This window comes from Staurois parvus, unplaced genomic scaffold (genome assembly GCF_062004578.1).
Source record: "Staurois parvus isolate SC_StPar_1 unplaced genomic scaffold, SC_StPar_1.0 ptg000564l, whole genome shotgun sequence".
NCBI lineage: Eukaryota > Metazoa > Chordata > Amphibia > Anura > Ranidae > Staurois > Staurois parvus.
Genome location: NW_028318360.1, coordinates 8,348,890 through 8,373,629, shown reverse-complemented (window position 1 = coordinate 8,373,629; position 24,740 = coordinate 8,348,890). Strand labels below are relative to the sequence as shown.

General features: G+C 44.8%; 1 protein-coding gene across 2 annotated transcripts in view; it reads right to left on the bottom strand.

Moving 5' to 3' along the window:
- The window catches only part of AFAP1 (actin filament associated protein 1), a 228,393-nt gene that overhangs the window by 47,513 nt on the left and 156,140 nt on the right, over positions 1-24,740 (bottom strand). For both annotated transcript variants that reach the window (XM_089691578.1, XM_089691579.1), the window contains exons 7-8: positions 23,431-23,523; positions 23,176-23,257 (exon numbers count right to left, since the gene is read on the bottom strand). In XM_089691578.1, the coding sequence (XP_089547704.1) occupies positions 23,176-23,257; positions 23,431-23,523 (175 nt within the window). The remainder of the gene's footprint in view (positions 1-23,175; positions 23,258-23,430; positions 23,524-24,740) is intronic.

Sequence of the window (24,740 nt, the reverse complement as noted above, 5' to 3'; positions counted from 1 at the left end):
GAAAGAATTCTAACAGTGTATGGCCAGCTTTATTTTAAAGCCAACTAAAATGTTACCTGAAAGCGAAGTCAACAGTCTTGTTGTGAAGTATCAATAAAAAGCAAAAGAAAGACCAAAACACATACACTCACTGGCCACTGTATTAGGTACTCCTGCTCAATTGTTGGGTACCACAAATTGCTAAATCAGCCAATCACATGTAACTCATTGCATTTAGGTATCTAGATGTGGTGAAGACAACTTGCTGAAGTTCAAACCGAGCATCAGAATGTGGAAAAAAGGGGATTTAAGTGACTTTGAACGTGGTATGGAGTATTTAAAAAACTGCTGATCTACTGGGATTTTCACACACAACCATCCCTAGGGTTTACAGAGAATGGTCCGAAAAAAAGAGAAAATATCCAGTGAATGGCAGTTGTGTGAATGAAAATGCGTTGCTGATGTCAGAGGTCAGAGGAGAATGGGCAGACTGGTTGCTGTGACATGACAGATGGTAGGGTCAGAATTTTGCATAAACATCATGAAACATGGATCCATCCTGCCTTGTATCAACGGTTCTAGCTGCTGGTGGTGGTGTAATGGTGTTGGGGATATTTTCTTGGCACTAGCAAGGTGTACCTAATAAAGTGGTTTAAGCGTGTCTATTGTTTTTAGGAATGGTTTTATTCTTTTTGTACTAAAAAGATTGTAAACTTTTTTTGTAACATTGTTAAAAAAATTTTCTTTTGGTTGCCTTAAAGTCCCATAATTGAGGGAGTGATAGCTGTGAATCCGCTGACATCACATCCCACACAGCTGGTTGCTGTGACATTCAGATGGTAGGGTCAGAATTTGGTGTAACAACATGAAAGCATGGATCCATCCTTGTATCAATGGTTCAGACTGGTGGTGGTGGTGTAATGGTGTGAGGGATATTTTCTTGACACTAGCAAGGTGTACCTAATAGTGACCGGCGAGTGTACATTTCTAAAGCAAAATAGTGCTCCAGACTTTTCCCAGTCACGTGGCCAAAAGTCTAGCCTCACACGATCCCTGTTGAAGGGGAGGATCAGCCCATCTTAGCCATCCCAGCAAAACAGAAAACAAAACAAAAAACTTTAAGTTCTGGCTATAGTCCCACTTTAACACCACACTGTCCAGATGTCCCAAGGGCTTGAATTACACACATTGTTTGCCATACTTGCCAAGTATGACTTGTACTAGATTCCATAGACCTGGTGGCCATAGACCTGGTGGTCAAATAAGTGTGCCTGTCATATGTAAAGCCCTCCATATCCTTTATGATGTCCCAGACAGACCTAGGGTCTCCAAACTTTCTCTACAAAAGGCTAGTTTATGGTCCCTCAGACAGGAGGGCCAGACTGATGAGAGTGGGAGTAGAAAATGCCCCAGCATCAGTGGCAGTACACAATGTCTCAGGCTTGGTGGTCAGTAGGATTAAAAAAAATGACAGTGCCTGTGGTGGTCAGTAGGAGGAAAACTAGTGCCCCATAATTGGTATTAGTTGGAGGAATTGTGTTTCATCATTGGTGTCAGTTGGAGGAATAGTGCCCCATCATTTATATCAGTGGGAGGAACTATGCCCCATTGTTGGTGTCAGTGGAAGGAATGGTGCCCCATAATTGGTGTCAGTGGATGAAAAAACTAATCAATGGTGTCAGTGGGAGGAATAGTTCTCCACTGCTAGTGTAAGTGGAAGGAAAGGTACCTCATTGTTGGTGTCAGTGGGAGGAATGATGCCTCACATCAGTGCGAGGAACAATGCCCTAAGGGCTGGATAAAGGCGAGCAAAGGGCCAAAGGCCACAGTGTGTAGACCACTGTCCTAGACAATAAGACTACATGTACTTGTTGGGGAAAACCCAACCCGATAGTAGCGGTTCTCTTTTGGACTCTTTCTAAATGGTAATCCATACAAAGCTGCAAGAATTAGAGGTAGTAGGAGGAGGAGAATGTTCCTCTTGTGATTTGTTCAACTGCGTGGTTTCCAAAAACCTGTGCCGCAACCACGTACTTTACACGCAGTTGCGGGCTGACTGTGGCACAGTTCCATTCCATTTTTGCAACAGGTGTACACCCACCATCTGCAGCCTTTGCAGCTTAAGGGGGAATGGTTGGGGGGGGCAGTAACAACGTGCCATGTTTTTACCACCCATCAACTGCAAGTGTAAACAAGGCCTAACGGTTCTGGTTAGAAAGAGGTACCTGATTGGTTGTGCTGAAGGACAGAAAAGTTTTCCTTTCTTTAAGATTGAACATAGGAGGCTCAAAGCCCCCCATGTGTTTATGTACGGTAACTGTTGGAAGGAGAAGAATTTGCAGTCTGTGCCCAAATACTCTGATAATATGAAACACTTGATTAGGGAGACACGAATATATAAGCTGCTACATTTTTCCCACAGTAATCTCATTTTCTTTTCTTTTTTTATGTAAAGTGTCCAGTGCCTACAATGTGTGCCATGGACTAGCTCCAGTAATGCTGCAATAAAAAGGAATGCCTGGCACCCGTTTTTCTTGGCCAACAGACTGTATTACCATAAAAGCAGAACATTTCAGAATGGCTAAACAATATGTCACTAGCTGGGCCAGCTTTTATGTGGACTATCTGGGGCAAAATGCTGCGCACACCCTACTGCTATTTTGTAATCTTAAGTCTCATTTAATTTTGATCAAGATTAAAATACAATTATTTTAATAAAATTAGTTTTGCAAACAACTTTTAAACTTGACCTGTCTTGTTAGAAATCATACCAATCTAAAACTGAAAAGTAATCTGTGGTGTGGGAGACGGTAAGCCCAAGTACACTCACTAGGTGGGTTTCCACTACAAGCTGGAGCTCTGACACACCTCTTCTCCAGAGCACCAACCACTAGTGTAGAGGGGTCCATATTAAAGGGTGGTAGAGCTCTGACCTGGAGATAGAGTGGAGGCCTGCCTGCTGAGTGTGCCTGGACCGGGGGAATCTGTGTCCGAGTAGAAAGATTTCCTTTCATCTCCAGTCTCATTGACACAACAGGAAGTAAGATGGTATTTCTCCAACACGGGGAATCCCCTTTTAGACAACTGTCTCAGAAAAGTTGTCTACGTTGCAGGGGCAGACAGACAACTCATGGGGCTCTGGGGCAATAAGAGGTAATGGGGCCCCCTATGTCTACGCCTACACTAAAGCCAAAATCACACCCACACAACACCCCACCTACACATTGCAGCTCAGCTGCATATAAAGGGCATTAAAAATAATAAAAAAAAAAAATAAAACGTTGTGGGGTCCCCCCTCTATCTATACTAAACCCTTCGGGTCTGGTATGGGTTTTGAGGGGAACCCCCACGCCAAAATTAAGAAAAAATGGCATGGGGTCTCCCCCAAGATCCATACCAGACCATTATCCGAGCATGCAGCCCGGCACATCAAAAAATGGGGGGGGGGGGGATGAGCGAGAGCTCATGTTGATGGGGACAAGGGCCTCTTCCCCACAACCCTGGCCAGTGGTTGTGGGGGTCTGCGGGAAGGGGGCTTATTGGAATCTGGAAGCCCCCCTTTAGCAGGGGCCCCCCCATGTCAATGAGTATGGGGCACATGGTACCGCTACCCATTAAAAAAAAAAAAAAGTGTAGTGTGAAAAAAGACAGGAGACCGTCTTTGACAAGTCCTTTTTTTAAAAGAAGAAAATAAAATAATGTCCCCCGAAGTAGATCCAACGTCAATCACGATGCCCGCCGTCGCCGCTACCCGAAGAGAGAAAAAAAGAAAACCGCTCCACTCCAGATGCTGGCTCCCGGCCGTCTACCTGCTCCGCTGGCTTGACAGTTCTTAAATATGTAAAGGGCAGGACCACCCAGAGACATCACGCGTGTGGCCCCATCTCCTTGTGACATCATTGACCCAGCATGCCCCGGTTGATGATGCCGCACAGGGTGGGGGTCACACACATGATGTCCCCCAGGTGGCCCCGCCCCTTACATATTTAACACCTGTCGAGGCAGCGGAGCAGGCAGATGGCCGGGAGCCAGCATCGGGAACAAAGCACTGTTTTTTTATTTTTTCGGGTAGTGGCGGCGGGCATCAGTTGGTAGTTGGATCTACTGCGGGGGACGTTCTTTTAGTTTTCTTCTTTTAATAAAGGACATGTCAAAGACTGCCTCCTGCCTTTTTCCACACTACACTTTTTTTTTTTTGTGAATGAGTAGCGGTAAAATACTCATTCACATGGGGGGGTGGAATCTGGGGGCCCCTTTGCTAAAGGGGGCTTCCAGATTCCGATAAGCCCCCCACCCCCAGACCCCCCACAACCACCGGCCAGAGTTGTGGGGAAGAGGCCCTTATCCCCATCAACATGGGGACAAGGTGCTTTGGGGGAGGAGGGGAGCCCCCTCCGCCCCAAAGCAGCAACCCCCATGTTGAGGGCATGTGGCCTGGTATGGTTCGGGGGGGGGGGGGGGGTTGGCTCGCTCATCCCTCTCCCTTTCCTGACCCACCGGGCTGCATGCTCGGATAAGGGTTTGGTATGGATTTTGGGGGGGAGCCCCCACGCCATTTTCAAAAAAAATTTTAGCGTGGGGGTTCCCCTCAAAATCCATCCTTTCTTTTACATTCAGCTGTCAGTGGGGAACTCCGCTGACAGCTGAAACATTAACGCGTGCTTTTCACTGTTAAAATACTGCATGACTTGATAAAAAAATTCCTGCAATATTTTAGTAGTGTTTTTTGGTGAATTCAAACTTTTTTTGAAATGCTATGCGGTATCCTACCGCATAATCGGATGTGGAAAGATACCGCTTAGTGAAATGTGCCCAGTGAGCCTCTCACCAGGCCCCCTACTGTGCCTGAATGGTCAGTCCGCCCCTGCTCTGTTGGAAGATTCCCCCTCCAATGACAACTGTAAAATTTTGGAATTCCCATCACCTTCTGTCCCAGTGACAATGATCATCAAGACAAACAGAGAGGGTGAATCTTTTCAGCAGGGACACAGACAACAATAAGAAACAGAGGTTTAAAACTTTCCCCACTATCAAAAATGAAAGAAAAACGGTTTTTGACTTTAGATGTAGTTTAACCACTTAAGAACTGCCCACCTGGAATGTACTGAGGATGGGCTGCCTGTACAGGCACAGCAACATACTTGTATGTCACTGGCCTCTTCCAGGCACAGGGTGCACACATCCCCCCCCGCTGACCTCCACTGTGCTTAGACATAGCATTTTTATGTTAGCAGGTACCGGCCAATGATTGGCTGTGTCCAATCACAGTTCAGAGCCCTGTGTTGAACAAAAGGGCTGTGTAAAGAGGAAATGATCTCCATGTTTCTTCTCCCTGCTTTGCAGGGAGAAGGAACAAAGAAGTTTTTAGTAAAAAGCAGCACATAAAACACACATAAACACTTATTAGGCAGACACTTAACCCCTTGATTACCGCAAGATGTTAACCCCATCTCAGCTAGTGTCACTAGTACAGTGACAGTGTATTTTTAGTGATCACTGTATTAGTGTCACTGGTGATATCAGTGTCAGTTCCCAACCAGTGTCAGATTGACCACAGCATCATAGTCCCACTATAAGTCGCTGATCACTGCCAATACTGCTAAAAAAAAAAACTAGTGTATATTCCATAGTTTATAGACATTCAAGCACACTAATCAATATACACTGACTTGGATTTTTTTTTTTTATCAAAGACATTTTTTAATTGGATATGTTTTACAGCAAAAAGTAAAAAATAGTGTTTTTTTCTAAATGTTCAGTCTTTTTTTGTTTATATAATAAAAAATAAAAACCCAGAGGTGATCAAATACCACTAAAATAAAGCTCTATTAGTGTGAACAAAATAATATAAATTTTGTTTGTTTACAGCGTTGCATGAGCATGCAATTACCAGATAAAGTAGCGCAGTGCTAAATAGCAAAAAATGGCCTGGTCATGAAGCAGGTAAAACCCTCCAGAGCTGAAGTGGTTAAAGTTACGACATGGGATTTTGTATGATGGTTCACTTTACAGTAATCTAAGAGGACATTCTGAATCTTGGTTACAATGTCGCAAGAATTGCCTAGGAAGTTCCTGGTTCTTCGAGCAGTGCAACGACAGTATTGCAAATGTGGGCATAACTTTTTCAATACCTTCCTAGGCTGTTCAAATTTCATATGTTAGTATATACAGTGGAGCAAAAAAGTATTTAGACAGCCACCAATTGTGCAAGTTCTCCCACTTAAAAAGATGAGAGAGGCCTGTAATTGGCATCATAGGTAGACCTCAACTATGAGAGACAAAATGAGAAAAAAAATCCAGACAATCACATTGGCTGATTTGGAAAGAATTTATTTGCAAATTATGGTGGAAAATAAGTATTTGGTCAATATCAAAAGTTCATCTCAATACTTTGTTATATATCCTTTGTTGGCAATGACAGAGGTCAAACGTTTCCTATAAGTCTTCACAAGGTTGGCACACACTGTTGCTGGTATGTTGGCCCATTCCTCCATGCAGAACTCCTCTAGAGCAGTGATGTTTTGGGGCTGTCGCTGGGCAGCACGGACTTTCAACTCCCTCCAAAGGTTTTCTATGGGGTTGAGATCTGGAGACTGGCTAGGCCACTCCAGGACCTTGAAATGCTTCTTACGAAGCCACTCCTTTGTTGCCCGGGCGGTATGTTTGGGATCATTGTCATGTTGGAAGACCCAGCCACGTTTCATCTTCAATGCCCTTGCTGATGGAAGGAGGTTTGCACTCAAAATCTCACGATACATGGCCCCATTCATTCTTTCCTGTACATGGATCAGTCGTCCTGGTCCCTTTGTGGAGAAACAGCCCCAAAGCATGATGTTGCCACCCCCACGCTTCAAAGTAGGTATGGTGTTCTTTGGATGCAACTCAGCATTCTCTCTCCTCCAAACACGACGAGTTGTGTTTCTACCAAACAGTTCTATTTTGGTTTCATCTGACCATATGACATTCTCCCAATCCTCTTCTGGATCATCCAAATGCTCTCTAGCAAACTTCAGACGGGCCCGGACATGTACTGGCTTAAGCAGGGGGACACGTCTGGCACTGCAGGATCTGAGTCCCTGGCGGCGTAGTGTGTTACTGATGGTAGCCTTTGTTACGTTGATCCCAGCTCTCTGCAGGTCATTCACTAGGTCCCCCCGTGTGGTCCTGGGATTTTTGCTCACCGTTCTTGTGATCATTTTGACCCCACGGGGTGAGATCTTGCGTGGAGCCCCAGATCGAGGGAGATTATCAGTGGTCTTGTATGTCTTCCATTTTCTAATTATTGCTCCCACTGTTGATTTATTCACACCAAGCTGCTTGCTTATTGCAGATTCAGTCTTCCCAGCCTGGTGCAGGTCTACAATTTTGTTTCTGGTGTCCTTTGACAGCTCTTTGGTCTTCACCATAGTGGAGTTTGGAGTGTGACTGTTTGAGGTTGTGGACAGGTGTCTTTTATACTGATAACAAGTTCAAACAGGTGCCATTGATACAGGTGATGAGTGCAGGACAGAGGAGCCTCTTAAAGAAGAAGGTACAGGTCTGTGAGAGCCAGAAATCTTGCTTGTTTGTAGGTGACCAAATACTTATTTTCCACCATAATTTGCAAATAAATTCTTTCCAAATCAGCCAATGTGATTGTCTGGATTTTTTTTCTCATTTTGTCTCTCATAGTTGAGGTCTACCTATGATGCCAATTACAGGCCTCTCTCATCTTTTTAAGTGGGAGAACTTGCACAATTGGTGGCTGACTAAATACTTTTTTGCCCCACTGTATCCGTTCCAACTTAGTAATTCTTCTTCTTCTTCTTCTTCTTCTTTCTCATTGCAGGTAAATAATTAAATCAAAGCAGAAGCACTGTGTTATCATTGAGTTCTTGTTGAAGGAGGTGTCCAGGCTGTCCGACATCCACAGAAGTATACAGAATGTTAAGAAGACGACACCATTGACAAGAGTCACCCATGACAGGACATTGTTCTTTTCAGTGGTGTTATCCCCTTAAACATTCTGTAGCCTTCTATGGATGTCGGACAGCCTGCACACCTCCTTCAACAAGAACTCAATGACGACACGTTGCTTCTGCTTGGAATCCATTATTTACCTGCAATTAAAAAGAAGAAGAAATATGCCTATATGGGAAGAGTTACTTTACCAACATGTGAAATTTGAACAACCCATGTAAGTTAAAAAGTTATATCCACTTTTGCATTATTTTCGGTCCCTGTTATTTTTGCCTGGAGCTGCTCTTTAATAATTTTTTACACAATATTTTGTGTGCCTAGTTATCCATATTTATGATTCATGGCTCAGGTCCTGATAGCACATACCATTACTGGATGCAGCACGCTTCTGGATTCAGGGCTCTCTACTGCTTTGAAGGCCATAACATCATTCATATAAGAGCAATGAAAGTGCCGCCAACAAGCCGCAGACTGCTGCAAGGTCACACTTCCCAGATGGAAAAAACAGAGCTGTGTAACAGAATAAACAGGCAGCAAGAAATCAATATTAAGCCCAGTAAGGTTCACTGAGACTGACCGGCCTGAAGGAGATGGCAGGTTTAATGGTGAGCCTAGCCAGCTTAAGAAACATGCTCAAGTCTAAATTCAGAGGAAATTTCTGCTTTATGTATGCTCATTTAAGGTCCCCATTTAGAGGAAGAGCCTAACTTGTTGTCCTAAATCAATGCAATAGATTGTATCTCCAACTTATTTCAGGGATCGAAAATTCCTCCTTAATCGTGGCTGGAATCCATGCAGTGAGTTGGCTGCAGATGAGATTGAACGATAGGCTCATGATCTAAATACTGCAGAGGAGGCAACGGTCAGCACTACCTTTACTGCAAACCTTAGGACTTGAACCTTTACTCTCTCCAGCTCCTTTCGAGGATTTCATGTTTTTTTCGTGACAACCTGTGCTTGGTGTAACCCAAACTAAATTGACAGGTGCCACTCAAGGTTTTACTGGCTCATTTAATGTAGCAATCACTTGAAGAGCATACGTGGACAGAGCTCATCCCAGCTCTAGACATCTAATGGAAAAGTCCTGGAAGTTGCAAATCTCCACAAAACCCTTTAAGAAAGGTGAATGGCAGCCTCAGCCCGAGCTCCAAACAGGCCATGACCCCAACGTGTTTCGCTCCACCTACAGAGCTTAGTCCTGGAGAATCTTGGCTTGGTTACCTTAACTATACTGTACCTGAACCTCAGACATCAAGTCACATATTGGAGCTTCCAACCATTACATTGGATTTATTCATATCAGACTATAACACAGAAAAAATATATCATTAAATCTGACTTCTGCCAAGGTTGCCATTTTGGGTGGGTCTTTTACCTGTGGGAGAAAACTGGAGCCCTGAAACAAAAAAGGACTAAAAAAATATAACAAGTCCTTGTTAGCAACTGAATCTAGGATCATAGTGCTAAGGGGGTAACTAAGCTACTGTACTTGTCATAAGATTTGTTATCCAATTCAGAGAATGGGGACTGACAATACTGCCCTTTAATATACCACTTTTATTATGAAGGGGCAACAATGCCTTAAAAACATCCTTTCCAAAAATTGTTAATGGCAAACAAGCCTTAACTGTAGTTCTAAAAGCAAAAGGTTTTTTCTACTTTAATGCATTCCCTCCATTAAGGTAAAAAACCTTTCAGTCGCAGTCCCCCCCGTCAAACACTTACCCGAGCCAGATTTCGACCTACCGCTGTGCCCTCTCCCCTCACTCACAGGCATTACTGAAAGCAGCAGGCACCATTGGCTCCACCTGCTGTCAGTGCAATCCTGTGAAAAGAGTGAGGGGTGGGGTTGAGCTGTACTATGCGTGTCTATAGAAGCACACAGCCCACCTCAGGAACAAGCCTGTAAGTCTGCCCCAATAGCAAGCAGTTTGCTATGGCAGCAGACAGAGAAGAGGAAAATTAAACAGCGCCAGCAGGGGACCCTAGAAGAGGAGGTTTGGAGCTACCCTGTGCAAGGATAAGTATAATGTGTTTGTTATTTAAAAAAAAGTTAACCTTTGCAATCACTTTAAGCTGGTCATGCACTGATCAAAATTCAGCAGGTTAAGCAACTGTTTAATTTCAAAGTGCGACTGGTCCTGCTCATCAGAGGTCGTTCATTTGGTCAACTTCTGATGAAGGCTCATGTTGAAAACTTTTCTTGAGCAACAGCTGCAGCCACTGATCAGTGTATTCTGACAGATATGGTCCTGCTTTTAGAATGCAATGACCAGGGTGGGGGGATTCCTCCATCCACCTTGTTTGGATAGAGGAATCTGTTTGCTTTTTTCTGGTCAGACCACTGGCTGAATGAATAAAAAAAAACCTAACAGCGTATGGCCAGCTTCATTTTCAGTCATGAATAAATACATAAAGCTTTCAGAGGATGTAAACAACAGATGACCTTAAACAGTAACTATTCTTTTAACCACTTGCCGACCAGCCACTGTAGGTGGCAGGTCGGCACGGCTGCGCAAAACCACGTTTTAAAACGTGATTTTGCAAAACAGGTAGGGGGCGCGCACGAGGCGCGCCACCCCCTACCCTGTCCCGCCGATCGCAGCGTCGGGTGTCAGTCGCCGGGTCACAGCCAGTCATTACCGGCCGTGTCCTGACGATTAGCAGCAATCACTGACAGAGAGCACAACTGCAGTAGCTCTGCTTTCTGTCAGTTCCCTGTCAGCTCCTGACTTGCTGATCCGGAGAGAAGAGTTTATCTCTCCAGATCAGCGTGTTCCCGTGCAGTACACACCCCCTAGTAAAACACTCCCCTCACACAGTTAATCCTTTCATTGAATAAAAAAGTTAACCCCTTCCTCCCCAGTGCCATTAGTACAGTGTCAGTGTTTTTTTTTTGCCCTGATCACTGTATTGGTGTCACTGGGGATATCAGTGACCCCAAGTCAGTTCCCCCCCAGTGTCAGAATGTCCGCCGCAGTCCCGCAGTCCTGCCATAAGTCGCTGATCGCCGCCATAAGTCATAATTAGTATAAAAAAAATTAAAAATCCCAGTATCTTTCCCGCCATTTGTAAACGCTATAACTTTTACGTAAACCAATTAATTTACACGTATTGGTTTTTTTTTTAGCAGGTCGCAGAATGCATTTTGGATGAAATTTATGACGAAATTTGATTTTTAAATTTTTTTACTGGACATGTTTTATAGCAAAAAGTCCAAAATATTTTTTTTTCCTCAAAATTGGCAGCCTTTTTTTTTTATAACGCAAAAAATAAAAAACGCACAGGCGATCAAATACCACCGAAAGAAAGCTCAACTTGAGGGAAAAAAAGGACGTAAATTTAATTTGGGTACAGTGTTGCATGATCGCGCAATTGTGAGTTAAAGTAATGCAGCGCCGTAACACAAACCTCTTCTATAACCGCTTCCTGACCACCGTATAGCAAAAATACTGCTACAGGGTGGCATGGGTGCATATATGTATATATATACACGTGATTCACGCTCCCATGGTTTCACACCCCTGCCAGATGGCGTCAGATTGCCCATCAGTACACCAGTCATCACATTTAACCCCTTGATTGCCAGGAACACGCTCATGCACAATAATCCTCCATTGCTAGTATAGCGTCTGAACGGATCAATATCTTTGATCAGGTCAGCACTATACCAGCGTTCACATTAATATAGCGTCCCCAAAAACGCAGCGTTAGCAGGATCAGCCCTGGCACCTGCGTTTATGAAAGTGCACCACACCCAAAAGATATAATAGAAGTCTATGACAAAGCTGCAGGTGCATTGTGCTGCATTTACGGTGCAGGTATACCGTGCTGCATCATTGTGTAAGCAGCCTTATAGGAAGCTAGGGACAGTAAGGGCTCGTTTACATTTGCGGTTTGGAGGGCAGTAAAAACCCATAGTTGAGATGTGTTTATACATCCTATCCAACAACCTATCCCCCCCCCACCCCCAACTGCTTGTGTAGCATCAGTGGTCGCAATGGCCACCTGCCCCTTGCTCCAGGGTGCCTGTGCAGCCTCCCTGTCACATTCTTTTTAACACTTGGACAGGAGAGGCAGCTGTGACATTACGGCGCTTCTACAGCAAATATCTCCTAAATGGTGCATGTTTAGGAGATATTTGCAGTACCTACAGATAAGCCTTATTAAAGGCTTACCTGTAGATAAAAGCTACCAAAGGGGGTTTACTTCCGCTTTAAGTGGCCTTCGCTCTTCAAAAGGTTGTGCACCCCTGCTCTAGTTGATCTCTAAAAGTCCCCTTTTTTCAATAAAGAAGTTTAAGTTTATAACACAATGTAAAATATGATAAGTGTCCCTTTGAAGTAAGTCTGTACTACAGTGCCTTGGAATAGTATTCATACCCCTTGAAATTTTCCACATTTTGTCATGTTAAAACCAAAAATTTATTTTATTGGGATTTTATGTGATAGACCAACACAAAGTGGCACATAATTGTGAAGTGGAAGGAAAATGATACATGGGTTTCAACATAAATAAATATGTGAAAAGTGTGATGTGCATTCATATTCAGCCCCCCCGAGTCAATACTTTGTAGAACCACCTTTCGCTGCAATTACAGCTGCAAGTCTTTTTGGGGATGTCTCTACCAGCTTTGTACATCTAGAGAGTAAGCCCATTCTGCTTTGCAAGATAGCTTAAGCTCTGTCAGATTGGATGGAGAGGATCTGTGAACAGCAATTTGCCACAGATTCTCAATTGGATTTAGGTCTGGACTGTCTAACACAGTGGTCGGCAAGCCGCGGCTCGCGAGCCACATGCGGCTCTTTACACACTCTAATGCGGCTCTTCTGTGTGCCGGGCGCCCGCTCCCCTCCCTCCTCTCGGTCGGCCGCCCGCTCCCCTCCCTTCTCTCGGTCGGCCGCCCGCTCCCCTCCCTCCTCTCGGTCGGCCACCCCAAAAGTCCGCGCGGACCTTTTAATCCGGCCCGCGGATGTGGCTGTCAGGATGTGTGTAGGTGGGGCAGCGTGACGAACGTGAGGGGAGGGGAGCTAGGCTCCTCTCACAGTCCGCCCTGAAGACCCGAACGGCGCGGGAACCCTGCGAGAGGAACGCGCGGAGCAAAGGTAAGTGAATTGACACGGGGGACTTGGCTTACTACTTGGGGGGGAATAGTACTGTGGGGGATGAAATACTATATGAGGGATGAATTACTATGGGGGATGAATTACTATGGGGGATGAATTACTATATGGGGGATGAATTACTATATGGGGGATGAATTACTATATGGGGGATGAATTACTATGGGGGATGAATTACTATATGGGGGATGAATTACTATATGGGGGATGAATTACTATGGGGGATGAATTACTATGGGGGATGAATTACTATATGGGGGATGTATTTTCAGTTTTAAAAATGTGGCTCTCAAAATAAATTTCAATCATGGTTTTGGCGAGATTTGGCTCAGTTGAAAAAAAAGGTTGCCCACCACTGGTCTAACACATAAATATGCTTTGACTAAACCATTCCATTGTAGCTCTGGCTGTATGTTTAAGGTCATTGTCCTGCTGGAAGGTGAACCTCTGCCTCAGTCTCAAGTCTTTTGCAGCCCCTACCAGGTTTTCTTCTAAGATTGCCCTGTATTTGGCTCCATCCATCTTCCCATTACCCGCTTCCCTGTCCCTGCTGAAGAAAAGCATCCCCACAACATGATACTGCCACCACCATGTTTCACGGTGGAGATGGTGTGTTCAGGGTCATGTGCAGTCTTATTTTTCCGCCACACATAGCGTTTTGCTTTTAGGCCAAAAAGTTCAATTTTGGTCTTATCAGACCAGAGCACCTTCCTGTTTGCTGTGTCCCCACAAGACTTCTTGCAAATGGCAAACAAGACTTCTTAGAGCTTGTAACGGAACTGGACCCTGACTGCGCTAGGGTATTTCCGTTAGACTCCAGCTTCCCTGTCCGAACACAGATCCCCGGACACCACCGCTGACCATACAGGAAAAAGCACCAGACTCTCTTAAGACAGGAAGTCAACTGCTTTATTTTAACACAAACACAAGATATATACACAGGGTGGGGAAATACAACCAGTAACAGGAAACACATCATCAGGCGGTCCCATCAGGGGGGGAAGGGCTGCCGGAAACACCCCCCCCACCAAACCAAGACACACAATAGAACAATGGGATGCAGCACAGGGCAGTGAACAATGGACAACCCCCACACCAATGCACAAACATTCCATTCCATAATAGTTTGCTAGAACAATGGGATGCAGCCACATGCCAGAGAACAATGAACAATCCCCACACCAATATTAGAACATTTCACCCTGCACCCCTAAAATGCACAGGGTGCCTTACACAAGCATGGGGAGATGATACAGGGGTCCCTCCACCCCCAAAAGTCACTCCCGTCACATATCTCCCCTTTCAGCAGGAGACTAATGCAGAAGTAAATACCAGATGGATGGACTCCGAAGTTAGTTTGTACTTCCAGTCCCCCAATGCCAGCACCCACACAGTACCCCAAACAAATTGTCCCACACAAAGCATTACTCACCCAGCCAACCTCTGCCTTTCCTGTAGAACATACCCGCCGCTGGGGAGAAGTATGGACTGGTCCTTCTCCCTGAAGTCCTCTCAGCCGCTGGGGAGAAGACAGGGTGGCTGGGCCGGCTCCATCATGCAGTGGGGGATCTGGGCCGACTGCTCAGTATCCCTGGGATATCCAGGTGGCGACTGTAGTCTCATAAACTTTGACTTGATGGACATCCTCCAGTGTTTGCAAAATAAGGCTGACATCCTCTTGTCCCAATGCCAGACCCTTTTCTGGGGTTGTGTCAGTGGAGACCGAAGTCCCATCCACGGACATCAGCTCAAGCTGCTGTTGTGAGGTGCCGATTGCATCCTCTTCCTGTAGCTCCTGCGGTGCGGATTGTTGTGGGCAGAGGTCAACAACACCATGCCCTGATGCCAGCTCTTCTGCGGAAGGCGCGCCGGCTGGTTCCTCCTCAGCAGAAAAGTCAATCAAATCCCCAGTCTCTGGAACTGGTGTCTGGGGATAGGGGTTCACCATCTCCTGTCCGTGGAAATCAGAAGATGTTACCAGTGCTAGGCAGAGTTCACTAATGTTTGGCCCTGTTGCCAGGTCTTCTGCTTGAGGTTTACCAGGTTGTTTTTCCACAGCAGAGAAGTCTATCAAATCTCCAGTCTCTGGAATTTCCACTGCCGATTCTTGGGCATGCTGCCGAACATGTTTTAGCAGTTGCCTGTATGCCCTTTCCAGATGCAGTTCTTTCTTCAGCAGGTATTCCAGATCTGGTTCAAGCTCTGAGACCCCTGTGAGACCGAATATAGCCTCTCTGCCTTCTCGCAACTCTTCTTCATCGCCAAACACAAAATGATCTGTAAGGCTCTCCCACAGCAATCCAGGGCCACGAAAGTCATATCCCTCCGGAGAGCATTCTGTTGTCACCCCTAAATATTCCTGCTCTGTGTACCATTGCAGAGCCTGATATCGGTTGTCCAGCTCTATCTCCTGCTGGACCAGCCTGTCCAACTCAGTCATCCATTGCTCCTGGGGTCACTCTCCCAGGAATGGCATCCGTAACTTCTGATGGTCCCTGGACCGTTCCCCTGGGGTTGGATAGCACTTGTCTTTGTCCATACCAGCAGCCTGGAGGGCTCCTCTCCAAAGCACCTCCCAAATCTGCTGCCTGAGCTCCAGGTACTGATCCATAGGCACAGTCCTGTGGTATATTGCAAGAACGGTCTGCAGCAGCCCTGGGAACTCTGATGCCAGGTCCATATGTCCACAGGGGTGACTGACGTCTCCTTTCCTGATCTTGAATCCCGGTGGTGGTTTGGACGTGCTCACAGCTTGGAAGCACAATCCCACCGCTTCCTACCAATGTAACGGAACCGGACCCCGACTGCGCTAGGGTATTTCTGTTAGACTCCCGCTTCCCTGTCCGAACATTATCCAGGGACCCCACCGCTGACCATACAGGAAATAGACAGCACCAGACTCTCTTAAGACAGGAAGTCAACTGCTTTATTTTAACACAAACACAAGATATATACACAGGGTGGGGAAATACAACCAGTAACAGGAAACACATCAGCAGGCGGTCCCATCAGGGGGGGAAACTCCCCCCACCAAACCAAGACACACAATAGAACAATGGGATGCAGCAGAAGGCAGTGAACAATGGACAACCCCCACACCAATACACAAACATTACATCCCATAATAGTTTGCTAGAACAATGGGATGCAGCCGCATGGCAGAGAACAATGAACAATCCCCACACCAATATTAGAACATTTCACCCTGTACCCCTAAAATGCACAGGGTGCCTTACACATAAGAGGAGCATGGGGAGATGATACAGGGGTTCTCCCACCCCCAAAAGTCACTCCCATCACAAAGCTTTCTTCTTGCCACACTTCCATAAAGGCCAGATTTGTGTAGTGCATGACTAATAGTTGTCCTGTGGACAGATTCTCCCACCTGAGCTGTGGATCTCTGCAGCTCCTCCAGAGTTATCATGGGCCTCTTGACTGCTTCTCTAATTAATGCTCTCCGTGCCTGGTCTGTCCGTTTAGGTGGGTGGCCACGTCTTGGTAAATTTGCAGTTGTGCCATACTCTTACCATTTTCAGATGATGGATTAAACAGTGCTCCGTGAAATGTTCAAAGCTTGGGATATTTTTTTATAACCTAACTCCGCGTTAAACTTCTCCACAATTTTATCCCTGACCTGCTTGGTGTGTTCCTTGGCCTTCATGATGCAGTTTGTTCACTAATGTCCTCTGAGGGCTTCACAGAACAGCTGTATTTACACTGAGATTAAATTACACACATGTGGACTCTATTTACTAATTAGGTGAATTCTGAAGGCAATTGGTTCCACTAGATTTTAGTTACGGCTATCAGAGTAAAGGGGGCTGAATACAAATGCATGTCACACTTTTCAGATATTTATTTGTAAAAAAAAATGTTTAAAACCATTTATCATTTTCCTTCCACTTCACAATTATGTGTGTGTTGGTCTATTACATAAAATCCTAATAAAATACATTTACATTTTTGGTTTTAACATGACAAATGTGGAAAATTTCAAGGGGTATGAATACTTTTTCAAGGCACTGTACATTTAAAAAACACTACCTAGAATCACACACCACCCCAGCACCTGCTCTTAGGCAAGACTTCTAAAGGTTTAAAGCAGATCTTCACCCACAAATGTCACTATGCTGCCTCCTCCCTCCTGCCTCTTGCACAATTGGAATTGATGCAGTTCCTGAATAATCACCTAGGCCAGTGGTTCTCAACCTTCCTAATGCTGCGACCCTTTAATACAGTTCCTCATGTTGTGGTGACCCCCCCAACCATAAAATTATTTACCCAGTAATTATAATTCATGAAGTGTCGTTTTACCTCCAATACTGCTGCTTTGAACACAGTAGCTGCTTTCTACGCAGTAGCTGCTCTTTACACAGTGCAAATATGTGTTTTCCCGATGGTCTTAGGCGACCCCTGTGAAAGGGTCGTTCGACCCCCAAAGGGGTCGCGACCCACAGGTTGAGAACCACTGACCTAGGCAAAGATGACAGCAAGCTGCTCATTGCCTTCTGAAATATCTATGTCAGATTCCAGGAGGCAGTATTTAAATGTTCATGTGTTATCTAGTGTTTTTCGCAAACCCGTGGTGTATCTGAGCATGCAAGTGTCCCCTCGCATATGCAGAGATTGCTAAAAGTCTTTGCCAGTATCCATAGAAGGCCAAAGGCCTGCGGTGTTCTGAACATGCACAAGAGAACTCACAAGCTAGTATAGGCTCAGATATGCTGCAGGTCTCTCTACCAGGTCCCAGAGACCTGAGGTGCATCTACACATGTGTGAGCTCGTGATTCAAGATGGCGGCACGGGAGCAGAGAGATGAAAAACTTTGAGCTGGAAGGAAGACCAAGCTGGACCCCATGGCCTAGTAGCTACAAGTTTTTTTTCAATTTGTATACAGGGACGGTTATTCAGGATTAGTAATAACATTTGAGCAAGGTAGGGTAAAGTGCAGGTTTGCTTTAAAGTGATAATCCACGGAGAAAGGTCATTGAATTGCCAGATTGAAAATTCTAAATTTTATTTGCAGGATCCCTATAACATTGCGATTAATGTAGTAAAATGATGGGTTGTAATTACTACATTGTATATCTGCCTCATTAGAGAAACAATTCCGATAAGAAGACAGGAAACCCAGTTCAACTCTTATTTCATACACACTGTAATTAGCCAGCAGACTTCCAAAGTCTTTGCTGATAAAGACTTAATTAGTAGTGATGGAAAGTCTTTACTGGCTGTGTAGGTTCTACATCACTGTCATTAGCTCACTATGATGGAATTTGTTGTCACTCGGCCCTGCCAGTTCACAAGTGGTTGTATGGGGACTGGGGGTCCTATTTTTAAGTGGCTGGAGAAATATGTGACTCAATGTAGCTGCAGCGACTGATCAGCTATTTCCATTCATTCTCTCAGTGTGGCAACAGATGGTAAAAGAGAGACTGTGTAACTGAACTGACCCACTGAGAGCTCCCTCTAATGGATACTCTACAAATCCCTATACTAAATACAATGGGGTGGATTTATTAAAGGCAACTAGACTGTGTACTTTGCAAGTGCAATTGTACTCATTTTTCCCCAGAGCTTAGTGAATGTAGTAAAGCTCTGATATTTTCACCATCCAATCATGTGCAAGCAAAAATCCTGTTTTTATTTTTTATTTTCCTTGCATGTGATTGGGTATTCTTTGTAAAGTGAAGCTTTAACTCGTTTACTAAGCTCTGGAGCAACTGCACTCTCAAAGTGCAGAGTCTATTTGCCTTTAGCAAATCAATCCCAATGGCAAATAGATAGAAGTGCAAACTAATAATATGTGAAACTCATATACAAATCATTGTAAAGCCAAGCCTCACACAAACAGCTAAATACACAGATAATATAAATATAAGGGAGCTGTTTAATCGGTCAAAAGAATGTACCGTATTTTTCGCTCCATAAGACGCACTTTTTTCCCCCCAAAAAAGGGGGGAAAATGTCAGTGCGTCTTATGGAGCGAATATAAAGCGGCCGGTCCGGTATTTCTGCCGCCACCATGTCAGAATACCGGGCCGGCCGCTCAGCTGTTCTCTCCTGCTGGGCCTCACCTGTTCCTCGCTCCAGCGCTGCACAGTCTTCCCGAGCTGGCTTCTGTGACAGCCGGGTGCCCACTGCGCATGTGCTGCGCTTTGTGAATGATCCAGTGTCTTCTGGGACACATGACAGGTCCCAGAAGGCGCCGGGCCATTCACAAAGCGCAGCGCTTCTCGCACATGCGCAGTGGGCACCCGGCTGTCACAGAAGCCGGCCCGGGAAGAAGGAAGGAAGGACAACTCCGCGGAAGTGGGAGCGGGTACCTGTCAAATTCAGGTACCCGCTCCCCCTCCCTCTCCAAAGGTCAGCAGTCTCTGGTCATTCCCTGCACTGTCTGCAGTCTCTGGTCATTCCCTGCACTGTCTGCAGTCTCTGGTCATTCCCTGCACTGTCTGCAGTCTCTGGTCATCCCCTGTACTTTCTGCAGTCTCTGGTCATCCCCTGTACTGTCTGCAGTCTCTGGTCATCCCCTGTACTGTCTGCAGTCTCTGGTCATCCCCTGCACTGTGTCCGCAGTCTCTTGTCATCCCCTGCACTGTGTCCGCAGTCTCTGGTCATCCCCTGCACTGTGTCCGCAGTCTCTTGTCATCCCCTGCACTGTGTCCGCAGTCTCTGGTCATCCCCTGCACTGTGTCCGCAGTCTCTGGTCATCTCCTGTACTGTGTCCGCAGTCTCTGGTCATCTTCATTTTTACTTTGTCTCCTCCCCACCCCCACCTTGTCACTTGACCATGAAAAGAGAAACAATACAATGCACAGCGGACCTGATCTCTCCTTCACCCTGCTGTCTCCTTCTATCAGCATGCTCCAAGTCACCACGTGAACTGATTGCTTCCTTGCTTGTCTGCTGCACAAAGGCAGCAAAAACCTGATACCAAGTCAAATTCAGGTACTTACACTGTTTTCATTTAAAAGATGTATCTAGTAATGTATTATGATTATAGGGATGCATTCATTTTTGATTTTATATTTACCTGCAGTTCAGCATTAAAGCCCACCTCCTGGATAGAGAAAAAAATCCTTGCAGTAGGGACTCCCAAACCGCAAGGGTTAAAAGTTCTATAGCTCTAGCAGGAGCGGTAGTGGATGCTGCAGGACTTACCTTACACCCCACTCCAGCAGGCTCTGACCTCCTCTTCTAGGCACTCTGGGTGGGCCTGTCGCATCATCATGTACAATAAAGGGCTATTAACCCTGCATTGTACATGGAGGAGGCAGACACGCAACGAGGGCCGGAAGGCACCTTGGGAGCAGTTGCATGGATGGAGCCTACAGGAGGGAGTGGTAAAAGTGTGTACTACTCTTAATATATGTACCCGTAGGCTGGGGAGGCCCATGGCAAGGGTCATTTTTATTTTGTGCTTGGAGTTGTATTTTAAAGTGTTACTAAACCCAGGACCCTGCATTCACTATATCTGGTCTCCTACAGTACAAACAACATGGAATGCAATTATTTTAGTAAATATAAACTGCTAAATACCTTTTCTCATCAGCAGGAAAAGGCAGTTGTGTGACTTCTATCAGTGTCTGGCCGAGCACTAGTTAAAGCTTGTAGGAGGAGTTTTCATTCACCTCTGACTGTCCTATAAGGCTGCATAACCCCTGACCCTCTGGACTGTGCTGATCACATGCACCCTCCCCAAAAAAACCTCTCTAGCAATACACACAAAATTGAGCATGTGCAGAGTGCCTCCTAGGGTTCTGTACCAACAGCAGATGGATTGGGAACTGTGGAATACGGGGAGGATCAGTGAAGACAGGATCAAACAGGCTTTTTTAAACAATGCAGATGATTAACCCCTTAGGTTCCACAGTGAGTATAACAAGCACGCTTTACTGCATATACAGACTGATTTTACTGTTGTGGGATGAGTAACACTTGAAGCTAAACACTGCAATAATAGCTCAAATATGTGCTCAATAAAAATACACTTTGTTGCCTGTACCAGTGATATCAGAAAAGGACAGTGCATGGTAAGTGTTGGTGGAACCCTATGCCCCACACTTGCTGAAAATCAGAGACCAGACATATAGGAACCAGAGACACAGATGAAGTACAGCATGGCAGCATTCTGTCTATAAAGGGAAACAAGAGAACAAGGGCTGGAGCTGTAAGGAGGCCGGGGTGGTCTACCCAGGGGGATGGTGAGGAAGTAATTCCATCTCACCAGGCACAGAATGTGGCAGAAAGTCCCATTTAAATCAGTCAGCACAAGCTGCTAAACACACAGAGTCACCTTCACTTTTAAAAAAACCTAAAAGTTGAAAAGTTTAAACACGGTAGAGGAAATCTACATGAATGGAAATATATTCCATCCATGGAAAATAGAAACTTTCCTACAAGTACGGAACGCATTCATTCTATACCAATGATTTCACTGCAGGGGCTACTAGAAAAAAAAAAATACAGTACATACATTCACCAGCCACTTTTTTAGGAACACCTTGCTAGTGCCCAGGAAATATCCCCCACACCATTTCACCACCTTCAGTCTGAACCATTGATACAAGGCAGGATGGATCCATGCTTTCATGTTGTTTACACCAAATTCTGACCCTACCATCTGAATGTCACAGCAACCAGTCTGCCCATTCTCCTCTGACATCAACAAGGTATTTTCATCCATACAACTGCCACTCACTTGACATTTTCTCTTTTTTAGACCATTCTCTGTAAACCCTAGAGATTGTCGTGTGTGAAAATCCCAGTAGTAGATCAGCAGTTTTTTAAATACTCCATGCCACATTCAAAGTTACTTAAATCCCCTTTCTTCCACATTCTGATCCTCAGTTTGTACTTCAGTAAGTTGTCTTTACCATATCTAGATACCTAAATGCATTGAGTTGCTGCCATGTGATTGGCTGATTAGCAACTTGTGGTACCCAGCAATTGAGCAGGTGTACTTAATAAAGTGCGTTCAGAGATGATATTCTGCATACCTTGGTTGTAACGAGTGGTTATTTGAGTTACTGTTGCCTTTCTATCATCTCGAATCAGTCTCACACCGTTGATACAAGGTAGGATGGATCAATGCTTTCATGTTGTTTTTTGAGGTATTTGAGTTAGCGGTGCCTTTCTATCATCTCAAACCAATCTGCCCATTGTCCTCTGACCTGTGACATCAACAAGGCACTTTCATCCACACAATTGCCACTCACTGGATATTTTATCTTTTTCGGACCATTCTCTGCAAACCCTAGAGATGGCTGTCCCCTTTCTTTCCCATTCTAATGCTCGGTTTGAACTTCAGCAAGTCTTCACCATGTCTAAATGCCTATATGCATTGAGTTGCTGTCATGTGATTGGCTGATTAGCAATTTGTGTCCGATGAGTGTAAACAAAATAAATGAACTAATGAATTTAAAAACTAGAAGTTGACATGTAACAATTACATATCAACTTCAGGTTATTGGAAAGGTAGGATATTATTGAAATGGCTGAAAACCACTAACTAGCAATTGGGGCAACAAGCAAACAATTTATACAGAGCCCATAAAAGGTTATCCTGCACATATTTGTTTCCAGAGACACTAAGCCGTATTCTTTCACAAACACCCAACTTGTTTCAAAATACAATTTCTTTCTTCTTCCTCAGGGGTGTATATCATGTAGGAACATTCAGTCCACACTATAGGGTGCAGAACTCAATAGACAGCTGTTGTTAATAATAATTTAAAAATCCAATGCGTTGTCACTTATCTTCAATCACCACCCAGGGGTCACCAGAGCAAAGCCGCAGGCCTATGGGGCCACTCGGTCACGTGTTGGTGGACATAAATGAGGGGAAAAGATGTTAAATTAGAGGTAAAGCATTTCCTCCATTTCCATATGGTTCCAATCTCTGCAATCTACCAGCAATCACTGGCTCTAAAGGTGGAATCAGTCTGTGAATCATGGTGGACCATCCCAGATATCTCCTATGGTCGGCCAAGTCTTATCTGTGAGCATGCACTGTGTGTGTGCTACATAAATGTTAGTTGGGAAGGTGAGGGTCAGCGAAAAATAGACACTGAACGAAGGCACATATTTAGAGAAAATAATACAGGCATACCAGGCTCTTTTCCATTGACAACTGCAATGCCGTTCTCTGCATTACACTCCCCGTCAGAGCTGGGTCTCTCTGATGACAATTTCTGGAACAGAAAAATATATATAATATAGATAAAAATCATAATTAAATGTAAAATTTCCACTTTAAGCTGACAGCAATATGTCCTCAGAAGTGAATCATTTTATGGGTGAAAATTAGTTCTGCTTTAAAGCACACAATTTAGAGTTCATATAGCAGTAGAAGGGCGCTCTATACCTTTTCCAGTTCTGTCTTTGGTACGGGAGAGCTTGAAGAGTGCCCATCCGAGTCCACAGGCCCACCGCAGCTGCTGCACACCTCTTTTATCACCTGCAACAAAAGAGATGGAGAATCATTAGAAACAATGCAGGAGCACTGTGATAGATTAAAGTTACATGGATCAGAATTTTGATATACGTATGCCTGGCACCCTGACTATTGTTTTTTTTTTTTTTTATAGCCGGCAGCGCTATTCATTGTGTTCTGCTGGCAGGGAAAGCTCCCTGCTGGCAGAACACAACATCGCTGTGAAAGGGATTCCTGACAGTGTTGCTGGGGGAATCGAGCAATTTTTGTTGTAAACCCTTTGGCCTGTCTGAAAGGGGTTGTAAACCCTTACATATACCCAGTGAAGTGGCTGCACTTAGGTGATACACATAGATTAAACAAATCCTCCTACATTAATTGTACCTGTTTATCTGTACTCTTCTCTACATCTGTTCAAAGTCCAGTATTTATAAAGCTTGTCTGTGAGTTCAGAAAAATGGGGGCGGAGAACTGAATTCACACTCTGCAGAGCTCAGTGAGGAGAGCTCTGAGAGCTCATTGGAGGGAAGAGACACACCCCCTCTACACACTGCACACAGGAGCAGAGTTAAGGCTGTCAATCAGCCGGAGTTCCCTCCCCGTCACCATTTTTCTCTTTGAGTCAGAAGTGATTCATGCTGATAGCAGAGGAGCAAAGCAGTAGACAGAAATGCTCATATTTCCTATCTGAGGTTTACAACTACTTGAGGAGCTGATTCACACATATGCGCTGCGGATTGAATCTCAGGTTTCACCACTAATTGATACAGTAGTTGTTCAGCGGGTCGGGTCAGATTTATATCAGGTTCAGGTCAGGATTTTATCCTGTTCACAAATGATGACATACGCTGTTTAGGAACAGTTCCCATAGATGTCAATAGCCTGTAATCCGCAACTGAATCGGACCGCACTGCTCAGAAATCGGACATGACTCTTTTTCAACCCACACCGCCAGTGCTCTGCACATATGTGAACGGGCACCATAGGAAGCAATGTTATTTCACATGTCATATGGACTGAATGTGGTTCAAACCGCATATATATGAACCAGCAACAAGACATACATTTGTTTGCAATAAAAGCCATTTTAAATGTTTTTTCCACTGCTTTTATTCTGCCAGAAATTCTGATATTTTTTAAGGCACCTAGTGTGCATGGACCCTAAGTGGGTTAATTAATAAAACTGTTGAGTGAAAAATCTGGTCCAACTCTGCATAGAAACCATTCCACTTCCAGGTTTT